The sequence below is a fragment of the Mustela lutreola genome, chromosome 2 (genome assembly GCF_030435805.1).
Source record: "Mustela lutreola isolate mMusLut2 chromosome 2, mMusLut2.pri, whole genome shotgun sequence".
NCBI classification, from domain to species: Eukaryota; Metazoa; Chordata; class Mammalia; order Carnivora; family Mustelidae; genus Mustela; species Mustela lutreola.
Window position 1 is genome coordinate 115832111 of NC_081291.1, and position 27123 is coordinate 115859233.

At 43.8% G+C, this 27123-nt stretch overlaps 1 protein-coding gene across 4 annotated transcripts in view; it reads left to right on the top strand.

Moving 5' to 3' along the window:
- DGKG (diacylglycerol kinase gamma) overlaps window positions 1-27123 on the top strand; it is a 209932-nt gene that overhangs the window by 19512 nt on the left and 163297 nt on the right. For all 4 annotated transcript variants that reach the window (XR_009350976.1, XM_059163209.1, XM_059163206.1 and 1 more), the window contains exon 2: window positions 18264-18574. Coding sequence is in view for 3 of the 4 variants with exons in the window: in XM_059163209.1 (XP_059019192.1) it covers window positions 18508-18574 (67 nt within the window). In the remaining variant the exon portion in view is untranslated. The remainder of the gene's footprint in view (window positions 1-18263; window positions 18575-27123) is intronic.

Here is a 27123-nt window from a genome sequence, read left to right on the forward strand (position 1 = left end):
TCCTTTCTTCCCAGTCAACCATGTGAGCATCCTTGTGCACTGAGCTATTCTGTCTCTGAACCCCACAGCTTTGAATTCACACAGCTAAGCTTTTATTGCAGCTTTGGGGCATCCCCCATGGACTGTCAGTTCACTGAGGACTGAGATTCCTTTTTCCTTAATCATCCCTGAAACCCTCATGGCTCCTAGCAGAGTATTGTACGAAGGGATGGGCAAATGTACAAGTTTAATTGCCCTTTGAACATCATTATTTTAACCAAACTTCCTAGAAAAAGATAAATAGGAGATAGAATGGGATTTCAAGTTGGAAAACAGTCCACTGTGGTGTACAGAATAACAGTGTCAGGGGTAGGAAATTCATTTATTTAACTGTGGTCTGTGTTTATGCATAGTTCACAAACACTGAAATTCACATATATGCATACTACTCATAAAGTACAAAAAGATGTACCTTGTTCATACTATAAGCCCATACACAATACATATCCATATGTAGTCTGAATACCTTCAGGTACTTCTACCTTCAAGTCAGTGTTCTTCAATCTCTAACCAATATAGGTAAATTTGGAGAAGTTTGATTTGGACTGTGCCAGAGGAAAAAGAAAGAAGCAGACCAAAATGGTGGGGGAAAGAGGAAATCTCCTTTATACTTAAGAAATTATATAAATAATATATTCTCCCAGGTATCTTATGGTTCTTGGTGCTATACTAAATGGAATCGATTCTCTAATTTCCCTTTCTATATTTCCATTGTTAATATATAATAAAGTAACTGATTTCTTTTTTTTTTTTAATTAACATATAATGTACTGTTAGCCCCAGGGGTACAGGTCTGTGAATCGCCAGGTTTACACACCTCACAGCACTCACCATAGCACATACCCTCCCCGATGTCCATAACCCCACCCCCCTTTCCCTGCCCCCCTGCCCCCGGCAACCTTCAGTTTGTTTTGTGAGATTAAGAGTCTCCCGACCCCATCTTGTTTCATTTATTCTTTTCCTATCCCTTAAATCCCCCGTGTTGTCTCTCTACTTCCTCATATCAGGGAGATCATATGATAGTTGTCTTTCTCCAGCTGACTTACTTGGCTAAGCATAATACCCTCTAGTTCCCTTCACATGGTCACAAATGGCAAGATTTCATTTCTTTTGATGGCTGCATAGTATTCCATTGTATATATATACCACATCTTCTTTATCCATTCATCTGTTGATGGACATCTAGGTTCTTTCCATAGTTTGGCTATTGTGGACATTGCTGCTATAAACATTCGGGTGCACGTGCCCCTTCAGATCACTTCCTTTGTATTTTTAGGGTAAATACCCAGTAGTGCAATTGCTGGGCCATAGGGTAGCTCTATTTTCAACTTTTTAAGGAACCTCCATGCTGTTTTCCAGAGTGGTTGCACCAGCTAAGCAACTGATTTCTGTACATTGATTTTGTGTCCTGCCACATTACTGAATTGCTGTATGAGTGCTAGTAGTTTGGGGGTGGAGTCTTTTGGGTTTTCCATAGAAAATATCATGTCATCTGTGAAGAGAGAGAGTTTGACTTCTTCATTGTCAATTTGAATACCTTTTATTTCTTTTGTTGTCTGATTGCTGCTGCTGGGACTTCTAATAGTATGTTGAACAACAGTAGCAAGAGTGGACATCCTTTTTGTGTTCCTGATCTCAAAGGGAAGGCTGTCAGCTTTTTCCCATTGAGAATAATATTTGCTGTGGGGTTTTTGTAGGTAGATTTTATGAAGTTGAGGAATGTTCCCTCTATCCCTATACTTTGAATCATTTTAATCAGGAATAGATGCTGTATCTTGTCAAATGCTTTTTCTGCATCAGTTGAGAGGACCATGTGGTTCTTCTCTCTTCTCTTATTGATTTGTTCTGTCACATCAATTGATTTATGAGTGTTGAACTACCCTTGCATCCCAGGGATATATCCCACCTGGTCATGGTGGATAATCTTTTTAATGTACTGTTGGATTGTATTAGCTAGGATCTTGTTGAGAATCTTGGCATCATATTCATAAGGAATATTGGTCTGAAATTCTCCTTTTTGGTGGGGTTTTTGCCTGTTTGGGGGGTCAGGGTAATGCTGGAATGCTGGCTTCATAGAAGGAGTCTGGAAGTTTTCCTTCTGTTTCTATTTTTTGAAACATACTGAAAAGAAGGGCCATCTGTACCCCAATGTTCATAGCAGCAATGGCCACAGTCACCAAACTGAGGAAAGAGCCAATATGCCCTTCAGCAGACGAATGGATAAGGAAGATGTGGTCCATATATACAATGGAGTATTATGCCTCCATCAGAAAGGATGAATACCCAACTTTTGTATCAACAATGGACAGGACTGGAGGAGATTATTCTGTGTGAAATAAGTCAAGCAGAGAGAGTCAATTATCATATGGTTTCACTTACTTGTGGAGCATAAGGAATAACATAGAGGACATTAGGAGTTGGAGAAGAGAAGTGAGTTGGAAGAAATCGGAGGAGGAGATAAACCATGAGAGACTGTGGACTCTGAGAAACAAACTGAGAGTTTTGGAAGGCGGGGGTTGGGGGATTGGGTGAGCCTTGCAGTGGGTATTATGGAAGGCACGTATTGCATGGAGCACTGGGTGTGGTGCATAAACAATGAATCTTGGAACACTGAGAAAAATAAAATAAAATAAATAATTTATCCTCCTTTTTAAAAGAATTAAAATGTTACAGATAATAGAAACTCAACTTCTAATTTCTATGTGTTCTTTGGAGGTATTAATTATGGTATTTTATGTGTATCCTTTCATACATCTCTTTTTTGAGGTTACATATATACATTTGTTCCATTAAAATATTGCATATGATTTTGAGGGTTTTTTTCAAAATGCTATTTACTTCTTTTTTTTTTTTAATTTAAGATTTTATTTATTTATTTGATAGAGAGCACTAGAAGGGGGAGCGGCAGGCAGAGGGAGAGAGAGAAGCAGACACCCTGCTGAGCAAGGAGCCCGATGTGGGGCTCTGGAGTTTGATGTGGGGTTCGACGTGGGGTTCAGTGCAGGGTTCGATCCCAGGACTGTGTGATTGTGATCTGAGCTGAAGGCCGACACTTAACCCACTGAGCCACCCAGGCACCCCAATGCTATTTACTTGTCCTAGTTCTAATATTCACAATAACTGTAAGGGAAATTCTGTTATTCACATTTTACATGTGAGGACTCTGAGGCTCAGATAGATTAAGATTCAAAAATTTTTCCAAGGTCACATGCATAATAAGTAGTAACATCTAATTTGAGCCTTCCTTTCCATGAATAAGGTATTTCTCCATTCATTTAGGTTTTCCTTTATGTCCTTCAGTACATTTTTATAGATTTGGTCTTACATAAAGGTCTTACACATTTCTTGTTAGATTTATTTCAGGGAACACTACTTTTCATTAGAATTTTGAAAGAGATCTTTATCTAGCCTCATTGACTATTGCTTGTGTAAATGGGAAAGCAATTCATTTTTTAATATTGATTTTTATATACAATCACTTTGTTGAAATTCCTTAATAGTTTATTTTATTCTCTTGGTTTCTCTAGGTATACTATCATATCATTTAAAAATTGTGACGGTTTCCTGTTTTCTGTTCTAATATGTACACCTCTTATTGCTTCTTATTTAATTGCATTGGTTAGGAGCTCTAGTAGTGCATTGAATAGTAGAGATCATAACATGCATCCTTATCTTGTCCTTGATTTTAATAGCAGTGCTTCTAATAGGTGGCCATTTAAGTGTGGAGTTTGCTGTGGGGTTTTGGTACAGGGTTATTGCAAAGTAGAGGGTGTTCCGTTTACCTTCAAATGTGCTTAGAGGTGCATTTGCTTTTTCATCCTCCTTGGATATTGAATCTTATCAAATTTCTTTTTCTGAATTTATTGAGATGATCATATGAATTTCACTTTTATTCTGTTAATATAGTGAATTGTGTAAGTTTTATCATTTTGATCTATCCTTGCTTTCCTAGAATAAACTTTATGTATTGTCCTTTGTCCTTTTAATGCTGTACCAAATTTGGAGGGTTCATGGGGGGATTGCTTAATTTAGTAGGGAGATTGGTCTGTATTTTCATTTGTGTTCTCCTTATTCCATTTTTGTAACTGGGTTATACTAGCCTCATAAAATAAACTGTAACTTAACATCTTCTTCTTTGCTCTGGAACAACTTATATAAGAGAATTATCTATTCTTTGATGATTCTTAGAACTTGCCTGTATATAATACTGTTTGGACCAGGAGGGTGGGGCAAGTAGACTTTTAAAAGATTTTATTTATTTATTTGACAGAGAGAGAGAGAGATCACAAGCAGGCAGAGAGGTAGGCAGTGGGGGAGGGGGAAGCAGGCTCCCCCCTGAGAAGAGAGCCCTTTGTGGGGCTTGATCCCAGGACCCTGAGATCATGACCTGGGATGAAGGCAGAGGCTTAACCCACTGAGCCACCCAGGAGCCCCATAGACTTTTTCTTTTTTTTTTTTAGATTTTTGAATATTGATCCACTTTCATCTGTTATTATTGGACTCATCAGGCTTTTCTACTTTTTGAGTCACTTTGAAAATTCCTATTTTCTCAGAATTTTGTCATCTGGTTTTTCTAATGTGGTTCTATAAAATTGACTATCTTATTTTTTCATAATTCAATAAAATCTCTTAGATTTATAGTTATGCCTCCTTTTTCATTCCTAATATTGCCGGCTTTCTATTCTCCTCCTCCTCTCCAGCCTCTCCCTCCCCCTCCTCCCGTCCTCCTCCAGGTCCTCCACCTCCATCTCTCCCTTGGTCTTTATCTCTCTACCTGAAAGAGTTGTCTGTCTTACAGACTTTTTACCCCCAAAACAATTAAAAGGGCCTTTGCTCTTGTTTACTAACCATCCGGTTGTTTTGTTTTGGTTGCTAGCTCATTCCTTTCAGCCTTTATCTTTAGTGTAGCCCTCCTCGCTTTATTTAGATTTCTTTTCTTCCTTTCCTGACTTCTTTTTTTCTTTTCTTTTCTTTTTTTTTTTTTTGAAGATTTATTTATTTTTTTGGTAGGCAGAGAGGCAGGCAGATTGAGAGGAGAGAGCAGGCTCCCCGCTGAGCAGAGAGCCCGGGATCATGACCTGAGCTGAAGGCAGAGGCTTTAACCCACTGAGCCACCCAGGCACCCCTCTTTCCTGACTTCTTGAGTTGAGGTTTAGGTCATTTTTTCTTTCCATCTCTCTTGTTTTCCAAGACATTCATTTACGGCTTCAGCATGTCCTTTAAGCATTGTTATGTCCAAACTATGTTTATATGTAATGCTTCCATGTTTTCGTTTTCTTTTTAAACAAGAAGTTATTTAAGAATATGAGGGTTTTTTCCCTCCTTTATTTCCATATTGTTGCAGATCTGATTTCCTGGGGAGCAGATTCTGAGATGGAGTTGGCATGGAGGGAGGGGTATTAGTTTTAAAGGGAGTACTTTTGGGATCACCACTTGTGGAAGGGAAGGGACAGAGAGGATTTAGCAAAGAAGCTGGGCTGGGACAGTGCTCCTCAGTTGTTTACAGTTGGCTGAAAGAACTGGGCCTTTATAGGCAGCACCCCCCCCCCACCCCCTTGTATCATTCAGGAATTGCCTGGGGGTTGCCCAAGGAGGGGCCATGACCTTGGGCAAGGCAGCTCTTACCAGCTAAGGCAATTCCTAAAAAGGGTTGACAGCTAAGAGCAGTCTGCCAGCAGCACTTCCAAGCAGCTAGGGGAATAAATCTTTCTTTCCAAAAGGAGATCTGGTTGGCACAGTTCAGCACCTACTACAAATATAGTTTTAATAAGTTAACTGACTTCTGGCTGTTGATGTTCAATCTGTATGAGGCGTTTCTCCATGGATTCTTTTTTCTTTTCCTTTTTTTTTTACACTGAGTTTCACTGTCTTCAGGGTATTTACTTAGATCTATGTAACCAAAATATATTTAACAATCCCATACTGTGAGACATTTAAATGGTTTGGAATTTCTAACAGTGCCGCCACAAATATCCTTGGAGTTGAAATCTTGTAGAGGTAGTAATAGTAATTGTAGGCATAGTGCTGTTATTATTGCCTGTAGTTAATTTCTGAAGATAAAATTACAGAAATAAAATTACATGGAAATGTATATTCTGAGGCTATTGATAGAGCGTGCCCATGCTATTTTGGCTATTATACTTCCAGACCAGCAGTGCTGGAGAGTTTCCATTTTCTTGCTTTCTTACCAGTAGGGATATTAACTATTTTTTAAATGTTAACAATTTGATAATGTGGCAGAAGTAGCTTACTATTGTGGCTATCCAATAAAGTATGATTTAAATGAATATAAAAACAAATGACCTTTCCCAGCTTAAAGTGATGGCACCAGATACTATGTGTCAAAAGCCAAGTGTTGATGTCTAACATTTCTAGAAGGAAAATGGAGTTACAGTTAGAACCTTAAACGTTACTACTCCACTCTCTGCAGTTATCAGATGAGGAAGTTGAAGTCTAAAGAGTAGAAGTGGCTTGTTCAAAATCACCCAGCTACTACATGTCAGAACCAGCATTAGACCTGAGGGCTCCAGGGCCTGTCACTCCACCTTCTCTGATCTCCTTGGGAAACGAATGTATCTTTCTTCCCAGTTTCCAAAACTTCACCAAACTGTGGTGTTTCTGAAGCTGGGATTGATTCATGAGGCCCCATGAGATGTTGTAGATTTTGTGTCTTTTCAAATAAGACTCATTTTATTTTATTTTATTTTATTTTTTTAGAAAGGAAGAGGGAGAGAAAGGAGGGGCAGAGGGAAAGGGATAGGATCTTAAGTAGGCTCCACGTCCAGCACAGAACCCAGTAGAGGACTCGATCTCATAACCCTGAGATCATGACCTGAGCTAGAATCAAGAGTCAGACACTTAACCGACTGAGCCACCCAGGTGCTCTCAAATAAGCCTCTTTTAAAATCATTACAAATGAATTTGCCTTTTTTTTTTTTTTTTTTTTGATAACTGCCTTACACCAAGTACTGCACTATGACCTCAGTGCCCCTGTTATCTTTGTGTCACATGGCATAATGGTGAAGAACAACCTCCAGAGAAATATTACTTGGACTGGAATCCTGTCTCCAATCTGCCAATCGCTACGTGACCTAGGACAAGCTCCTTAAACCTCTATGCTTCGGTTTTCTCATCTTTACAATGGGCAAAATATTTGTATCTACCTCATAGGATGGTTATGAATAGTCAGCCAGATAATTCACATGAATTAATTAAGATAGTCTGGCATGTTGTAAAAGTTAGTTTTTATTGATGAGGTGTTTTTCATACTGGGGCCTAGACACGTCTGGGGTGAGGAGGGCAATCCAGGGATGTGTTGTCTGGAGTCAGAATGAGATGTAAGCACCCCCGGGAGCTGTTGTCCATGGTGCTTAATTATTATTGCATGATTGCCTGTAGGGACATTGTTATTCTCTGCAGTTGGTGGAGGAAGAGGCACCTGACAGCTCAGAACCTTTTATGAACTAAGGCCTGGGATCCTCAGATGAGGCAGAAAACTGATCCTCAGGCAGTTTATAATCTCGAAATGGTATTCATGATCTTACTAGGTGTTCAGGCTGACTTGGGTTTGAATGATGGCTCAGCTGCCTGCAAAGAGTCTGATGCTAGGTATGGTGGCATAATAATTCTTACTTTGAAAGATTTTTCTGAGGGTTCTGTTCATGTAGAAAGGCATTAGATTCTCCATGAATGGTAGCTGTCGCTGAGGTTGTTATGAGAAGCAGAAAGTGGGAGGAAAGAAACAGAAAGGAGAATCAGAGAATGGGAGGCGTAGAGTTGCAGAGGAGGGAGAGGAGAAAGAAGTAGAGAATGCTCTCAGGCCAGCTCACCAGGGCTCCTCCTGGTCTGCAGGGCCTCTCCAAACTAAATGGGGTTTCACACACTGTTCCAAATGTGAATGTTGTTGCTTTGGTGTGGTTTTGTTGTGGTTATTGTTACCACACACATCATCACAAGCATGCCGCACGTCACGCTGTGTTTTCCAGTGCTCTCTTCTAGATCTGCCAAGCCCTCCTCATGCCTTGCCATGTCCCTTCCCTGACAGGTCCATTTCTGATGCAGGAATGAGCTGTGGTGCGAAGGGGCCTGCCACTTTCTCACCCTTCCAGCCTTTTCTGTTTGTTGGGTTTTGCCCTTTGCTTTATGGTAGGAAACTCCTGTTATCTGTTCTGTACCCTCTCCAGATGATACATTTGGCACAAAATGTCACAGGAGGAATATGATCCAGATTGTAAAGAAGGGAAAATTCTGCAAGGAATATAAATCAAAACATGAAAATTTTAGTAACTAGGCAGGGTAACAGGCATCTGGCAGTCACAGAGCTCTAGCTTCCCGAGAATGTTTTCCTGCCTCGGGAAAGTGGAACTGAGAGATCTGTAATCTGTCTGCTTTAGGGGCCTCTTAAGGAGAAGGAGTAACTCCAGGTATCCCAAGCTTCTCTCTCTCTCTCTTTTTTTTTTTTTTAAAAGATTTATTTATTTATTTGGCAGACAGAGATCACAAATAGGCAGAGAGCCAGGCAGGGGGAGAGCGGGGGAAGCAGGCTCCCCACTGAGCAGAGAGCACAAAGTGGGGCTTGATCCCAGGACCCCGGGATCATGACCAGAGCCGAAGGCAGAGGCTTTAACCCACTGAGCCACCCAGGTGCCCCCAAGCTTCTTGTGTTAGTTCTGTCCATTACATTAAGGTAAAGCAGAGGTTACAAAATACTGGCATAAATCAGAATCTCCAGGGCTCCGAGAAACAGATTGTTGGGCCACCCTAAATTTCCCGAGGTCCATGGTGTGTTCCAGGAATATACTTTTCTTTCATCTTCCTGGCAATACCAGTAGCTGCTGGTAAGAGTACCATGCTTTAAGAACCACTGTTAGGGGCTGCCTGGGTGGCTCAGTGGGTTAAGCCTCTGCCTTCAGCTCAGGTCATGATCTCAGGGTCCTGGGATGGAGCCCCGCATCGGGCTTTCTGCTGGCAGGGAGCCTGCTTCCTCTCTCTCTCTCTCTGCTTGCCTCTCTGCCTACTTGTGATCTCTCTCTGTCAAATAAATAAAATCTTTAAAAAAAAAAAAAAAGAACCACTGTTAGGAAATTTTACTTGCTAAGACTTTCATAAAACTTTATACAAATTATTCTCATACCAATCCCTGTAAAACATGTGTTACCATTATTATTATTATTTTCATTTAGAGATGAAGACCACGTGTTTAATGTCACATAGTTGTAGGTAGTAGAGCCAAGATTTAAATTCTGGTCTAATTTCAATACCAGACTGGTGCTTAATGCTTTGGGAAGAAGGCTCCCTGACACTGGATAGGAGTCATTTTCTCCAAGCAGTAATTTCCTGAAGGAGGCTTCCCCTCACAGTCCAGCACATAGCCCCCACACCCTCCAAGCTCTGGAGCGAAATCAGGCCATGGTGTTGCTCTTTGCAACCCCATTTCCTTAGCATTTCCCTTGTAGCGCCCCTAGTGGCCAAGCCAAGACTACATTCTCCCATGTGGAGAGAACAGAGACGTCCCAAATGTTAAGAGCAGTTTTTTTTTGAAGTCTCATGTGTTTTTGTTTTTGTTTTGTTTTTTTAAAGATTTTATTTATTTATTTATTTATTTATTTAACAGAGAGAGATCACAAGCAGGCGGAGAGGCAGGCAGAGAGAGAGGGGGAAGCAGGCTCCCTGCTGAGCAGAGAGCCGGATACGGGACTCCATCCCAGGACCCCTGAGATCATAACCTGAGCTGAAGGCAGCGGCTTAACTCACTGAGCCACCCAGGCACCCTTGAAGTCTCATGTTTTACCTCAAACTCCCTGCATATTTCACATTCTTCCATTCCAGTATGTGCTTGTGCTCAATATAATGTAGTTATTTTCCTCAAATACTGTTGGCTTTCCAGGAGCACGCCAAGGTTTTCCCTCTGGCTTCCAGTTCACCTTCCAGTTTGAGGATGAGGGTGTAAGTCCTCCCTAGTTGGCTTATCGATGGCATCAGCATCTAACACAGGACCTGGCACTTATTCATTATATTGTATTATAATGAATGGAAAGATCATGGGCTTTGATCAAAGACCAAACAGACTTAAGTTCAAGTACTAGTTCGGTCACCTACTGATGAGTGAACTTGGGAGAATCACTCTGGGATAGTTCTTGCCACTGTAAACTGGGCATAGAAAGGACCTTCCTCACAGGGTTTGGTGAATAAGGCAGACGAAGTGTGCAAAGCACGGGGTGTGTGGTAGTCTAGAAATGGAGGTTCCTGCTGTGGCTTATTGTTAGAGTGATATGTTGAACGGGTGAATAATAACATGAATGAGTGACCCACACTCCTGCCCTGATGCCGCTGGGCTATAAATGCTCCCCCACCTGACCCTGCCTGCATGTGCCAAAGGCAGCCCCCCTTAAGACGCAGGTCTCCACTTCTCCCCAGAAACTGCACGCCTCTCCTGGGTTCCAGACTCCCCAGCCCACACCCAGGCAGCTTCATTCCCCTAGACATTTCCACACCACCCCCCAGAGTAGGGATCCCTAGGCTCGGTCTGAGGCTGCGAGTGAGATGCAAAGTCCCTTAACTACAGTTATCTCTGAATTGTTCTGGGTAGCACGCCATCCCCAGACTTCTATTTTATGTCTGTATAAGGACTGTAGCCTAGTAATTTGTTAAATGAGTTATTAGAAATTACTCATATTTGCTATTCATAAACTCAAATTAGCTCATTACTAAGTTCCCCAGGGGGCTCTAATTCAGTTATCTGTGGGGTCCAGCTGCTTTTCGACACTCAGCCACTGCTGCCTCCTCACTCAGCAAGACGGTTAGAATGCTGAGACCTGGGGGAAAGTCATGTTGTCTTGCAGCATCAGGCTTGCTTTGAGTGGTTGTAGTGTTCAGCGACTGCTAGGCTTGCCTTTTAATTAGAAATCAGAGTTCATTTACCTTCATCATTATCGTGTTAGCCTGTGGAGGATATTTGGTTAACCTAACAGCGTGTAGTGACACATATCTTCCTCACAAATATTTGGGGCCTATAATTTTCCAGTTACTAGATTTTAAGACACAAGCAAGTTTCAGTTCGAGCATGAACCATGCATATTCTCTTGCCATACAGGTGCACACGTTCTCTGCACCCAGAAGGGCTTGTGTAGTTGTTTTAGTGATCTGTGAATGCATGATTAACTGCCTTAGAATTCAGTGGCTCAACCATCATTGTATTATTCAAAGTCATTCTGTGCATGAGGCATTCAGACAGGGCTCAGCAGGGACAGCTTCTCTCTGCTCCATATCACGTCTGCCGAGGGGCCAGATCCAAAATAGCTTCTTGTCTTCTGTGTCCGGAACCACAGCCAGAACAGCTTAAGAGACTGCTTGTTGGCCAGGAGGGCTTACGTAGGATCATAGAGTGGGGTCTTCGGTTTCAACATCAGCTGGATTCCTCGCTTCTCCTCCAGAGGATGTTCTGCCTCCCTCTGTCCACGCAGTGCCCCTGTAATCTCACCAGCAAGATGGCCGAGCACCTGACATGGCAGTTCACGGCACTCTCAAGAACACAGAAGCGGAAGCTGCCAGGCACAGTCCCACTTCTACTGCTTTCCCTTGGTTAAAGCAAGTCCCAGGCATAGTCCAGACGCAAGGGGAAGGGACCAAAATGGGCACGAGTGTCAGAAGGCATGGTTTGGGAAGGACCCCCGGTATGATAAACTACCACCCTATTGACAATGTATTAAGGAATTCAAACAACTTAAGTAACTCGGAGCATACTGTCAAGTTAAGCTGAATAAGATGACTGTTAGAAGTTTATAGATGGTAGTTTAGTTATAGATTTGCAGGTCCTTATTTTCATATGAAAATGTGTGCAGTTTCATATTAAAATTTGGATTTTAATATTAAACTTCTTTTCCTATTGGGAGGTGCCAACAGGTATGGTAAGATCTTTTGCTCCATGCAAATGGTCTCTGTTGAAAAAGGTTGAGAACTACTTTTCTACTGGTCAAGAACTGAGCCATCATAAATACTGTAGTTGTTGGGGCCACAAAGGAGGCAGGAGGACACTGTTTCTACCCTGAAGGAGCTCAAGAGTCTCACAGGGAAAGTTGGGAGGTATATTCAGTGTGGCAAGTGCCCAGGAACTCATGAAGAGCAGAGAAGACAAGCCCAGGCCTGACCGGGCCATTAAAGGGGCTTCTTGAACTGAACTCCAAAGGCAGTATAGGCATTAAAGAGTTTAAGAGGGATCAGCAGGAGCACAAGTCAGAGATAGGACAGTTATCAAGAAGGGACTCATCATAAGTTTGATATCTTTCTAGCTCTTAGTCATTCTTCCCATAGAAAAAAGTACTCATTATGGGATTGTTATAAATCATTGCGTGCATACCAATAAGATCCCCCAATCTGATGCCATGTTCATGAATTAATGTTTTTATGAGAGCAAAGAGGAGATGAAGAGGTGTTTGTTCTGGGTAATTGGCTATGGCTGATTCATTCAGATGAATAGAGACCTGGGGCTCGAGTCAATACCCATTGAATATGCCGTCTTCCTTCTGACTCGTGATTTCCATGCTGACATCTGTACAGAACAAATAGAGTTTGATCTGGGATCTGAAATTGCAGAGCTAGAAAATGTGTTAGCAGCCATTTTTCCCACCCCCTCATTTGACAGACAAGGTCACAGGAGCCTGGGGAAGCTGAAGCAAGTGCTCAGAGCGGCATCGCCGTCGGGAAGTAAAACACTTTGCTCCCATCCAAGCCTGACAATACCCAATCTGAGTGTTATTTAGAAAACCCCATTACATTTTCCCCTGTCTGGAAAGATATTCAGGGTGGTAATAAGAAGATTGTGCGTACTCTACAGGGCCGCCGAGGGGGCGTGTCAGGCGGGCTGCTGAAAGGGATGTGCTGAGTGATGCCAGGAGCAAACCTCTTGCACGGTGGCTGCTGTCTCTGCTGAAGGCAGAAAACCAGAGGGGCCGTCACATGGGAGTGTGGTCAGCAGTGACCATCTGGACAATCAGGCCCCTAACGTCTCCCGATGGAGAGAAAAGGGGCAGCTTCTTCCTTCCTGAAGCCAAGCACTGAGCTACCACGCAACAAGGATGATAATAAGTATTTGTTGAATTATTGCAAAATATACCTCTTCACCTTGTTACTCCTCCCAGCTCCTTCACGCGTCTTTCCTTGCCCCTGTGGCTGCTACAAGAGGGCCTCCTCGTAGCCTGTACCTGTCTGCACCGCCACGCTTCCCATCCTGTGTGTTAACTATCGATCGGGGTGCCTGTCTCCTGCATGGGACTGTTAGCCACCACAAGAATGAAGCATAGAGGACCTATATGTTCAGTGGGAACAGCTGGGAGAAGAGCTCAGTTTGCTCACAGAGTCGGAAAAAACTGGAGAAGAGAAATGACCTTTCAATCTGGACCCAGATATGCATAGTGGTTTGTTATGGGAAGGAGAGAGCAAGGGACATTCCCGGTAAATTAAAGGCACAGTGTGTTTGTGAGTCCACTAACTGATGTTTATGAGATGCTGCCACGTGCCGTGTGCTTGGCCTGGTGCCAGGAGGAGGCAGTAGGATGATTTGGCTGGAATGTGGAGTGTGTGGGGCAGGAGATAATTGGAGTGAAGATGGGGAGGTGAGTTGTACCACAGGGAACAGATTTTTCTGGAACTGGCGAAAAAGCCTGCCCAAAAGAGTCCAAGAGAAGCCACTGAAGGTTTTCAAGCAAATAAGTGTTGAGGTCCAATTTAATTCTAACTGAGAAAAATCTCTATGAGCAGATACAGAATGATTCATGGGATATATTGTTAAGCAAAAAAAAAAAAAAAAAAAGGTACAAAAGACTGTCTTGAGTGTAATAAAGAAGGGGAAATAAAAATATATCCAATAATCTGTTCACTGGGGCAAAAATAAACAGGAAAGATGAACTCGAAACTATAAGGGATGAGTGGGAATAAGATGGAAAAGAGAGGGATGGGCACAGAGTAAAACGAATGGGGGCAGCCAGGCCTCTCTGAAGAAACCATATTAAAAAAAAGAATCACTGGGAATGGAGGGGAAAACTCTAGAGTGAAATACAAGCAGAAATGAATAGAAGTGTGAAAGAACGGATCTAAGTAACTTTTGCAAATAGGACTTGGAAGACGTGCTTTGTTGGCTGAAAACAAAAGAACTGTTAACAAATCTCCAACTCGTTTTTGTTTTTCACAGAGTTGTGGCTAGCAATTCTGAAACTCTCTTCTGTGTATTTAAGGATTGAGCAAATAAATATATTGTAGACAATGGAAATGAAGTTTGTTGGGGAATGGAGCTGAAAAATATGGAATGAGGAGAAGTCTAGAGTTGACACAGTAATATTGGATTATGGCTGGAGGTCTGAGTATGAACTTGGGGTTTTTTACATGAACAGGTGGCTGGGTAGACAACCAGCCAGCCAGAGACGAGATGTGTGTGTATTCCTGCATGTATTTCCAGGCCCTGATAAAGTCTAGAAGCTACAACACTCCAGTAGCGATGCACATACCTAGTGCCCAAAACTTGATTTCAAATACTATTCTCCAGCAAAAGGAATCTGTGCTTTGGAGAAATGACTGATTTCAGGACAACTGAGGAAGTGCAGGGTGAGACTGAAACATTTTGTAGTACTAGAAAATAAAGATGTACTCAAAGAATGATGGGGAGGTGTCTGAAGAACAAGAAGTCAACTTGAATGAGTTCCACTGGCCAAATCTGGGACAATTCCAATCAAAACAAGTAATGATAGTGATGGATTATAATCCCCTGAATAAAATAAGAGTCTGTTAATAGAAATATATATCTAATATGTAAACATAACATACGTTCATACTTACTTATATATTTACATATGTATTTATAGTTTATATAGATATAGCATTTATAATATAAAAAATATAAGTAAACTGATATAAAGAAATAAAGAGAAAGCTCTTCCTTACAGTAGAATCCAAACTAATAAATACAGAGGGAGTGACAGAATTAGAAATTCTCTTTCATAATAATAATTAATCCAGAAACGCCACAGAGGTGGCTCATTGGATTAAGCATCTAACTCTTGATTTTGGCGCAAGTTGTAATCTCACGGTCATGGCATAGAGGTCTACGCTGGACTCTGCACTGGGTGTGGGGGCTGTTTAAGATTCGCCCTCTCCCTCTCTCCCTCTGCACCCTCCCCCACTTGCGCACTCTCCCTCTCCCTAAAAAACAAATAAAATAATAAAATAATTAATCCAGGCAAGATTCATCACTGGGTGCTAAAACTCGTGGATAAAGTCTGGTGAGCAATTATAAAATTGCAGCAGTTTGGAGCAGAAGATCAAGTTCAGAAGTCTGCCACACAGCACAAAGACTTGACACCTGACTGCCGTCAGCTGATTGCTTAAGTCATATTGCTAAGTGCTGTATTTGCAATTAGGATGATGATGATTACTTATTGAGTGCCCACTGCATATTAGGCATTATGTTAGGTGAGGTTTTGGGGTTCTCTGTTTGGGTTTTGTATATATTAATTCTCTCCTAGCACTAGCTCAGTGAGATTTTTATTAGTATCCCCATTTTTGAAGGGAAGAAACCAAGGATCAAGAAACACAAAATTTGTCTAATGTCAAATAGCAAATAGGAGGTAGAGCAGGTTTCAAAGCCCCTGTCTTGAGACTTGGAGTTCCATGGTGTTCTCTCAGGCAATGCGTCTCTCTGTCCCCTCCGCCCTACCTCTGTGTTTCTGGAAGTATGCAGAATGATACGGCCAAAGAGTCATGCTTAAAAGCTTGGAGGCTCCTTTTTTCTCTGTACCATATTTACTGAACACCTTGCCTCATTTTTCTCATAAAAATAGGGAAGACGATGCTGAATGTACATGTTCATTGGGAGGACAAATGGCCTAATCTCTGTAAAGCATGTAGGGTACAGTAAGTGTTCTCTAAATGACAGCCACAGCCATAGTAACATTGGTGGTAATGTTGAATTCCCTGGTATGATGGAAAATGTTTCTAAAGGTCACCCCTCACTTTTGGACTGAATTGATCATCAGAGGGCAGATCTTAAAGAGCTTTATGTATCACAAAAAGAAGATTACATTTTATTCTGTAGGCCATAGAAAACCACTGAAGAATTTTATTGCCGGGAGAGATGTGGACTAGTTGGCCATGTAGAGCAGACCCAGGGCAGGAGAATAAAAGGCAAGGCGGGAGCCCATCGGGATGCCATTGGTAGAGACTGGGCGTGAGGCGATGAGGGTCTGAGCTGATGAAGCTGGCATGACAGAGGAGGGGACACACAATGGACGGTCACTCTGGAGAGCGGCACCTGTCTTTGGCAGGCGAGGAAGGGGAAACAGCTGAGGCTGAGCCTTGGGCTTCTGGCCTGCGTCCTCGCTCATCTCAGGGTGCGACCAGAATGTAGAGGAGGGACAGGTTGGGACCCTGGGAACGTGCTGATTGGGGGTGGTCTGGGACACACAGAGGAGTCACAGCAGACAGTTGGATATTCAGATCTGGACTGAGGAAAGAATTCAGGGCTTGGGGGCAGCGGGCCTGGGGTCACTGAAGCTGTGGCAGTAGGCCCCTCAGGGAAGGAATATGGAGCCAGGAGAGAGCCGAGGTTGGGATTTGGGAAATGCCAGTATTTAATGATGGCCAAAGAAGTGGAAGGAGACTGAGGGGGAACACTGTAGAAGATAAGATAAGATGGTTTCCTGCCATGGCAGAGTTACAAAGAGAAGCAAACGAAGCAAGGAAGGCCTGAAAATGCCTACTGGATTGACAGTTGTGTCCCAGGGACCCTGGGGAGAGCAGGTACCAAGGAGCAGAATCCAGATGGGCAGTGGATTAGGGAGAGAATCGAACATTTTAAGAAGAGAAACTGGAACTTGTGCTCCTGGGGATGCAGATAACCTCACTCCCTTGCCATGCATTCCCACCTGCTGGTGGAGCTCTCTGATTGTGGAAGGTCCTCCTTCCAGAGCCAGAGTCTCCTTCCCACCTCTTCCCTTAAGCTTCTGGCCTGTCCTTGAGGTCCACACCAACCAAGTCCACGAGCTCCCCCAGAGAGCTGCACAAACCCGCCTCCTCACCAGGTGGTCTCATCCAGCCCCTCCACCGTCCCTCATAGGCTCCAGGCTTCCAGACTTAACTTGATGTCTGACCCCCCAGTGTGGATCCTGTTTTACGAAAATCAAGCTTCTTTGGTAACATCGGTCTGTATTTCTCCCCCTATTAGGCTGGTGGCTTTCCAACATTTTTTTTTTAAACCTCAACCCAGAATAAGAAATACATTTTTACATTATGATCAATAAACACGTATTATGAAAGGAGATGTGCTCTTATTTTTTACTCCATTTCATACCATCCCACTCTATCCTATTCTGTTTGGTGCTTTGTTTTTTTGTTTTTTGTTTTTAAGATTTTATTTATTTATTTGACAGACAGAAATCACAAGTAAGCAGAGAGGCAGGCAGAGAGGAGGAAGCAGGCTCCCTGCCCAGCAGAGAGCCCGATTCGGCGCTCGATCCCAGGACCCCGGGATCATGACCTGAGCCGAAGGCAGAGGTTTTAACCCACTGAGCCACCCAGGTGCCCCTATTTGGTGTTTCTAAATGCTGGCCTTGACCCACCACATCAGTTTCAGAACTCGCTCAGTGGACTTCATGACTGAGGGTATGACTGACTGCCAGAGCTCACTGTGCTAGGAGGGCTTCACGGAAAAGATGTTAAGCTTCTGTCTGAATCCATCCCCTTTCCCTCCCACAAGTTCCCCTGCACTGGGGCGGACAGGTCTTTTTTCTAACCACCTTCGTAGAAAACCACCTCAGTCACTGGGATGTTAGCCAGCCTTGGGGGTGTTTAGATGTCCAGAGTAATGGTGGAATTTAGAAATCCATGGAGGAGAGACTGGCTTAGCTTTCAAATCACAGCAGTTAAGTACTGCCCCTACTCAACTCATGAGGCATCTGGTAGCCTGACGCATTTTCACACCTTGAGGATGCCCTCAGGTGGTCCTACTACACCTTTCCTGAGTGTGAGTACCAATTCAGACAGGCCACCCAACTGGAATTGTGCTGGTCTGGTCCATACGTCCTCTGCAGACTTCGCAGAGGAGACCCACACACACACCCTGGGAACCGCTACCTTCTGTAGGTCTTTCCCCAGAGAACAGTTGGGGATTTCTTATGTAAGAAAGGGTGACTTATGATTCTAACCCTCCCATTCACAATGTCTTTTCTACTTCTGCCCAGGAGGAGACAGGATTTCTGACGACATTGACTACGGATAGAAGCATGCTGTTGGAACACTAGCACAGGCCTTCTTGCATCTGCTGAAAGGGGCCCACCACCACCAGAGACCCGAGGGTCCTCAGAGTCTCCCGAAGGGCCAGTGCATCACCTTCCTGCAATGAGCCAGGCCCTGGGCTGGGCCTCAGTTTCACCCTGGTGACCAGAACTCCATTGCCTGCCTCAAGCACTCACACCCAGCTTAAAGATGAGTGAAGAACGGTGGGTCTCCCTCACGCCGGAAGAATTTGACCAACTCCAGAAATATTCAGAGTGTGAGTAAATGGGTTGACCCACCTGGGGCAAGATTTCCTCTTGGTGGGGGAGAACATTTCTGGAGAGAGCCCAGTGGTGTAATTGTTGCAAAGCCACAGAGAATGAGGTTGGGACAGGTTATATTTCCTTATAAACACAGAACCGGTGTCCTTAAACATAAAAACAATTATCTTTACACTTCATAAATGATACCCACTCACCATAGAAATTTGGAATAATACAAGGGAAAAAATAAAGAATAGGTTGAAAATCACAGCCAAAATCACGAACATTTTGGAGTACTGCCCTCCTGTGCTTATTGTGTTATGTGGTTGAGTTCCTGAGTATACAGTGCCTTTTTTTTTTTTTAGTCTACATTTTCTGCCTAACATAAAATGGTATTTTCTCAAGTCATTAACGCCTATTATTATAACATAATTTTTGAAAGGCTGAAGGCTGCATAGTTATAAAGTTACTCAGTCACTGGCTTTAATATACTCTTGTGTTTGGACCCAGGGCTTTTTTTCAGTAAGATATAGAATTCTGATGTGTGTCTCTTTCTTGACTTTGTTCTGAATAAGCCTGACCTTTCAATGGGGGCTCTTGGTTTCCTGGTGGTTATACCCAGGAACAATTGCAGTGCATCAGGACACACTGATGACAAAGCCAATGTTCCCATGGGGGCACAACAGCTGGGCCCTCCTTAGACTACTCCTAATCCTGACAAGATGGGAATTTACCCGGGCTGGAACTCCACTGGACCACTGCCCTCGGCACACGCGGCAACCATAGTGTTTGTGCAGTGACCCCAGCGTTTTACAAGAGCCCTTTGCTGGGCAGACCTCTCCGTGGCATGCCTGCCCCGTCTCTTTGTTCTAATCACCTCTCCCTTCCTGTTAATTATACTGGCACTTTTGTAAATCACTAGGCTGCTGGCAAGTTGACCTGCCCTACAAAGCTTGCCCAGGGAGCCCTTGTATGCCCTTTTGGCAGCTGCCCTGCTCCCACAGGGCCAGCAGCTCTTGTCCACAGTACTGGTCTGGGAATCTAATGATTGGGTTCCAGTACCACCTGCGGCTCTTGCTCTCTGTGATGTGACAGCCTCGAGCCCTCCAGAGCCTGTGTCCTCTTCTATATGATGAAAGAGTTGGACTAGATGATCTCTTCCTATGATTCCTCCCAGGCCTGACACCCATGACGCTGTGCTCCTCACAGTCAACCAGAACCCACATGGGACTTCTGGTTAGTTTCCCTCTTGGCTCCCTAAAGCTCAGCCTCCTGTCTGACCTGGATGGGCTTAGAGAGACTCTATAATGTATTGACAAGGAGCAAGATGTCATCTTCTGGGGTAAATTCCATATAATTCAGCACACTCTGTATGTCATCCAAGTACTGGTCCCTCTCAGGGATGAAAAGGAAGCACAAAGAAAAGGTTTGCTCTTGAGGAATCAGAATCTGGTTTGGGAATCAGAAATGTGTTCATAACACAAGCAAAGAGCAGGTTTAAGGCAGCAGGCAAATACTTCTGGCAGAGCTGTCTAAACTGAGCACACAAGGGAGAAGGGAATTGAAAGCTAGAGGAAATTGGTATGGGGGAGTGTATTAGTTTGCTAGGTTCCTGTGACAAAGTACTCACAATCTGGTTGTCTTAGACCCACAGTAAGTATCTAATGGTTCTGGAGGTTAGAAGTGCAAAGTCAAGATATCAGTAGGGTTGGTTCCTCCTGAGGACTGTAAGGGAAGAATTGTTCTAGGCTTCTGTCCTTGGCTTGTAGATGGCTGCCTTCTACCTGTCTCTCCATGACATTCTCCCTAAGAGTGTGTGTGTGTGTGTGTGTATATCCATATCCAAATTTCCCTTTTTATATGGACACAGTCATATTGGATTAGATCCACCCTATTCCAATATGACTTTATCTTAACTAGCTACATCTGTAAGGATCCTATTTCCCAATAAGGTCATAGTCTGAGGCACTGGGGCCAGGGTCAAGACTTCAAAAATATGATTTTACAGGGGAGGGGATACAATTTACCCCACAACAGAGGATTCAGCTGGGAGGACCGCTATGGAGGACAGAAGTGTAAAATGTGAGTACTATGTAGATAGTAGGGGAGGGTGAGAAACAACAGAAACAAAGGGAGAGAGGCACAAAGAGGGTTGTGTATGGGTGGTGAGGAGAACCTATGGGCTCTGTGGAGAGAAGGAGAGGAGGGTGGGTTTAGTAGGATGCCTTGGGTCAAAGCATGGCTTGGGACCAAGGTGGCTGAGTCCAGGGCCATGGATCTGGTGGCCTGAATATAGAAGCTGCCAGATCAGGGAGGTAGAGCAGGGTCCGTGGGATGAAATCTAGTCTGAGCGGAGTATCGGGGCTAGGGAGGACTGTGGCAATGAACAAATGCTGACCTGTGGAAACCTGTGCTGGAAGAACCAATGGAAGCCAGCAGAGATAATCCCTGGAGTCTGTGGACCCAGGGCAGATGCCGACATTATTATTTAAGGCTGGTGGGGACGGGTTGGCAAGGTTGATTTGGGGATAGTGATGACATATCCCCTTCTATATTCAGACGCACCAGGTTCCAGGGAACCAGCAATGAGGGAGACGCAAGCCCTGCCCTCAAGGAGCTCCCCGCCTAGTAGGGAGAGATAGCTGGGACTCAAACGATGATGTTCCGTATGACAGGTGCTAAGGAGTGGGGAGCACCGAGGAGGAGACCTCGCCTAGCCTGGTGGGAGGCTTCCTGACGCAGGGCTGGTTTCCGGATGCCAGAAACACTAGGAGGAGGCAGTAGTGGAGAGCACTGCAGGCAGAGGAAGTGGTTGGGAAGGCAGGGAAGAGTGGTCATCATGGTACTGCAAGCAGGTCACAGACTCGGAGCCTAGGACCCGTGGTGGTGGTGGTAAGAAAGGATTGGGGGCAAGAATGATAAATAAGTGCCCATTGTGGAGGACACTGCTTTGCAAGAGAGGTTTCCTATGGGCCTGGGAGGATTGGTGATGGGAAGAGAGTGGGAAGGAGAGCTAGGCTCCAGCTCTGACATGGGAATCATTGTGTGGAGGCAGCAAGGAGGGGGCGACAACAAGAATGAAAGCACTTCAGATAGCAAGCACATGAGGACCAAGGGTCTGCCTGCAGCCTCCGGTCAGAGAAGGGAAAGAAGTGAGAAGAAGACAGAAGAACCTGCAAGATGGCCTGGCAAAAAGAGGAGTGGGTAGAGGGAGCAGAGAAACAGAGGGGTCCACATGTGGCAAAGCAGTACAGGAGGCAGGGGTCAAAAAGAAGCCGGAGTATTTACTAGGAAGGGGTTCCTTTGTGGCTCGGGTCTCTTTTTCAACGATTAGCGTTTTTTTCTGACCCCTCCTCATCTTGTTTGTGTCCTGGGACTGAACAAGGTTCCCGGGACTGCACAAGGTGCCCTGGAGCTGTTATTGTAACAGGAGAGGGAAAAAAGCTACAGTTCTTGGAAAATGGTTAATCCTCAGAGGAAACCCTGGAAAAGGCACTTCTACCAATTTTAGACACATGCTGGTATTCAGTCAGATTGCATTACCATAGCAACCACTCTTCCGTAACTACATAAACAGGAGCTTCGTGGTAGTGGAATAGCCAGAGTGTACAGCCCAAGAATGGGGAACTTTCCCCAGTGGGGTTACCAGGTAGAGGGGGCCAAGAATTTCAGGATAAGAGGCTCTTGGTGTATTCTGTTTATATAACAAAACCCCTATACCTTCCTGGTGGCCTTCTGCTGTGGGGGGGACGCCATGTTAAAACCATCCTTGGAGATGTAGATAAGTATTTTATATGCACACACACATACACACACACACACACACACGGAGTTGATACGTTTCTATCTGGTAAGCTGAATGTGATTCAGTAAAATGCTTGTAAAAAACATACTGTGGTATTAAGAATATTTTTGTCACAAAATAAAAACAAGTATAAAAATGAAAACAGATGAAATGTAAAGCTACCCACAATCCCGTCTCCCAGTGATAACCACTACGTGCCTGTGCATGTGCATGTGTGTAAAATAGACATGCGAGGCTATTTCGTATGCTGTTCTCCTCACCCTAACAATTATCTGTGCAATCCAGTTATCTACTGCTGCATCAAAACAACTTCAGCCTCTTGCGTTCTAACAGCCATTTTGGTTTTTTTCCCATGATTCTGTTGCTTGGGAATCTGGACGGGGCCCAGCGGGGATGGCTGGGCTCTGCAGTGTGTGGGGCTTCGGGTGGGATGCCTCACAGGGTCCAGCAGGCTTACTCACTGCCATGCTGTTACCTCAGCATTCCTCCATGGGACTGCTTTCTCCCTAAGTGCTTTGCCATCTCCCAGGGCCTCTCCACGCAGCCTTTCTCCAGCCGGCTAGCCTGGACTTCTTACATGTGGCCCCGGACTCCTAAGAGCATAAAAGCAGGCCTTTTTAACACCTGGACTCTGAGGTCCCTAAACAGAACTATCTCCACATTCCACTGGGCTGGCCCAGTTGCAGCGGGGTGAGGGCATGAACTGTGCTTCTCATGGGAGAGCAGCTCACACAGGGTGCAGGGAGACTGTGGACAGTGCTCTTTGGAGACTAGCTGGCACACAGTATATCATGAGGTGTTCCTGTGTTGTTCAGTACTTTCCAGAAGCAAGACTTCTAGGGGCTGGGGAGATATCTTTTGATACATTATCTTATTTAGCCGAACAACTGATTGTGATCATCGGATGTATTAATAGTCTCACAGTATGTCACAAGGCAAACTGGTACCCACATTGTGTCTACCCTGATCAGATTCCTTTGGAAGCTGAATTCGTCCCTTGGCACCACAGTGTACAATGGATAGGGACAAACCAGGAGGTGTTTGAGAAGTGCGGCCAGTATGGTGAGGGGCCTCACAGCAGAGTTACAAAAAAGTGCCTGCGAGTACTATGCCTGTTTGCAGGATAAGGGGAGATTCAAATAAGTAAATAAATAAAAAGTGCTGTTGGGGGAGGAGGTGTGTAGTTAATTTTGAATGGTTTCCAGAAGTAGCCCTAGGAGTGGGAGAAAATCATCAAAGAAGGACTTAAAGCAAGGGATTCATTGACCTGCCCAAGATAGAACAGAATTGACTTCAAAGCAATTGAGTTTTCTTTCCCTGGGTGTCCAGTTGATTAAATGACCATCTTAGCCCTTCTAATACTTAGTTTCTATGCTGAAACAGGTTTCTTTTCAGCCTCAGAGGGCATGAGCTCATGGGGAAGCCTCCTACTGACCCTCTTCTAACAGCTTCAAATAGAGATAAAATGGGGTTATTGTACTAATCCTGATATTCGGGGAGAGGCGATTATTTTTCCATAATTTGTCAAGGACAAAGCTATCAGCTTTTTCAGAAAGGGAAAAAATGATAAAGCATCAATTTTAACTTTTAATTCTCCAAAAATTAAACATTTTCGACATCAGTCCATGGTTGCTAGATTTTGTAGACTTTTTTACACCTGGGAGAAATTTTAAGGCACCATCAGATCTAACTCCTACCCATCTTACAATGAGAACACTGAGTCCTGTGTTCAATCACTGAGAATCACTCCATGATTTCCCCAAGGTCACACAGAAAGTCAGTGGTAGAATAAGAATTAGAACCAAAGTTCTCAGTCCCAGGTCAAATTCAGTTTGCTTCAATCCAGTTCCAGTAAATTAAACAAAAAGTACCCACTAGAGCTCAGCCTTCAGTGATACAGTGGAGGGATTAATGTATATATTATATATTTGCATGTCAATTAAACTATAATAGAGCAAAATTTTAAAATACATCTAAGAAGCATGAATCAGATAAATTGTGCTATTAAGAAATATATTTCATTAGAATCAGATCAACGCAAAGTCTCTGACTTTAAGATGTAGGTAAATTACAGCTCAAAATTCAAACCTGTCAGTGTTAATATGGGAGTCAGAGAAAATGTTTAGGGCTGGTTTATGGAACAATGTAAGGCTCTAAGTAAGCTCCATTGAAACCTTATTATTTACATGAGTCAGTGGAGTGAGAGTTAATCCAATGTTCTTGAAGTCCTGGGTCCATAAAGGGTCATGTCTCATTGTCATTGTTTCCAACTCGGAAGGAAACCACCACTATTTCTCCCTTACGTCTCTCGTAGCACAGCTGGCCTTCCTTTCATTCTGATGACCAGGCCTCTACCCACAAGCAGTCAGAATCTATGGATAGGGTTAGGCTTCTATGAAACAGTAGCTCTCAGGTTTGAATATGCACACGAATCTCCTGGAGATCTTGTTAAAATGCCAATTCTGACTCAGTAGATCTGGGAGAGTTCTGAGATGCTGCATTTTGGACAAGCTTCTAGGCTGCTGATGCTGCTGGTCCATGGGCCACACTCTGAGTCACAAGAAAATGCAGATTGTCTGATCCATTCCTCCCCCTTCATGTGGGCTATGACTAATGAGGCCAAATTATTTGAAGAAAAAGTGGGAAGTTTTGCTATCAATACCAATGTCCCTTGTACAAATAAGCCGTACCAGTCATTCATAGCACTTATGGTGAATCAGAAATTCTCAGTTTCTTAAAGAGGGCTCTCGGATATGAGCCCCCAAACCCTCTACTTTTGATGTAAAGTAGTTTTCTCTTATTCTATATGTAGCACTGTGCAGAATTAACCACCTCCACTGGTTCCCCTTAGTAGATTCGCAGACCTCAGAGGTCCTCAGCCTTGGCTGTGCACTAGAAATACCTAGGAGGCTTTCAACCCTTCCAGTGCCCTGTCCACCCAAAACCCCACCCCAACCCCAGGATCACTGAGTCCTAATCTGTAGGTGTAGGATCCAGGCATCAGTGCTGTTTAAAGCTCACCATGTGAGTCCACCATGCAGCCAAGGTTGTCCACCACTGGTCCAGCTTTTCTCCCTATGCCCCTGGAAATACAGGACATATGGAATGCGGACAATAATCCCAGTGCCTTTTCTAGTCCTCCTTCATTCCACCAACCTTTATTGAACGTTGAATTTATTCCAGGCAGTGGCTCTAGGCTGGGCAGAAACAGTGCACAGGAAAAGAAGCGTAGCTGGGAGAATGTGTCGATGCTTCCAAAGCTGGGCTTCTTACACGGGTTCCCCACATTTCACTTTGGGGCCTGACTCCTCCTGGATGAAAAGGTGGGCCTCTTGATGTACGGCTCCTGGATCTGGCATCTCTGTTCTCACCTCATTCTCCGTCTTTCCAGAACCCTTGGGAAACTCCACTCTTGCTTTTGGGCACCTCACTGTGTTCTTGACTCCCTGGAATACTTAGAAAACTTATTCATACTTCCAAGCCATCATCAAAAGAAGGAAAATCTAGGTGGTGTTGTTGGTTTCTTCCCCCTTTCATGGGCCAACTTTCTCTTTTCTTCTGTGTCTTTGTCTCCCAGGTTTGAGTCATTTTCAGTCTTCTCAGTCTATGGACTATATTCCTCTAGCCTCAGCATCATGGTTTTGTCTATGTTGTGACAGGCCTTACTAGTCAACCACAAATACACAAGAGCATTACTGAAGGCCTTCTCATCAAAAGTGAGGTCCATGCACCTGCATAATAAGTGTCACCGAGGGTTTTGCCTGAAATGCAGAATGTCAGGCCCGGACTCAGTCCCTGCTGAATCAGAATCTGCATTTAAACCGGAACCCCAGGCAGTGGCTGCATGTATTCAGTCTGAGATGCTCTTGGGGGACTTTGAGGCGTGGAGAGTCATTATTCACTTATAATTTCACGGCCATTTATGGGTTTTCAGGTTCCCATTTCAAAATGTCGAGTTATAGTTATTTCAGAGTTTAATGGTCTGACTAGTGGTCACATACTCAGGGTTCTTAGCTAGAAGATGACTCATCAACTTTGGGTTCTGGTTTAGGCAGCATCACTGCCGTTCTCCGGTAAACACTGAATCTCCTAATTTGTCTGCTTGTTCAGTTGGAGGGCATCCCTCTCCCACACAAGCGTGGCAGTGAAGGTGCCTATGAGTTGGGCCAGTTTTTCTCCTTAAAAAGGCTTTGAATGTGTTTAAACACTAGGAACGAGTGTTTGGTTAAGGTCCCAGAATTCTTGGCACATAAAGCAAAAGAGACAATTTGGGATCAAAACTTCTTAGGGTAGTTGTTACTACTAGTGACCTTGATCATGGAAAAGAGGCTCTTGACCCCTGATTTGGAATAAAACTGCATGCTGATGGTTCTGCCAGTGCGAGTTACAGAATGTATTCCTGCCTTGCCACAAAGCTGAATAAGTCGACCTGTTGGGTAAAATTCCTTCATTTTGTCCACTTCAGCAATAGAGAGTGTCTGCCAAGCGTGGTTGATTTTAGATTTAGCAGAGTTATAAACTTTTCTTCCTTTTGCAATAATTATCCAACAAGTTTAGCTGCTTCTTAAGATAGTCTTCATTTCTAACAATAAAATTACATTCACAGAACGGCAGTTCTTAACCTTGACTGTACATGCGAATATCCAGGAAGTTTTAAAATATTTTGATTCCTGAGTTTCCAAAGAGATGCTGACTTAACTGGTCTTGGGTGAGTCCTAGGTTTCAATGTATTTAGGCTTCTCAGGTGGTTCTGGTAGC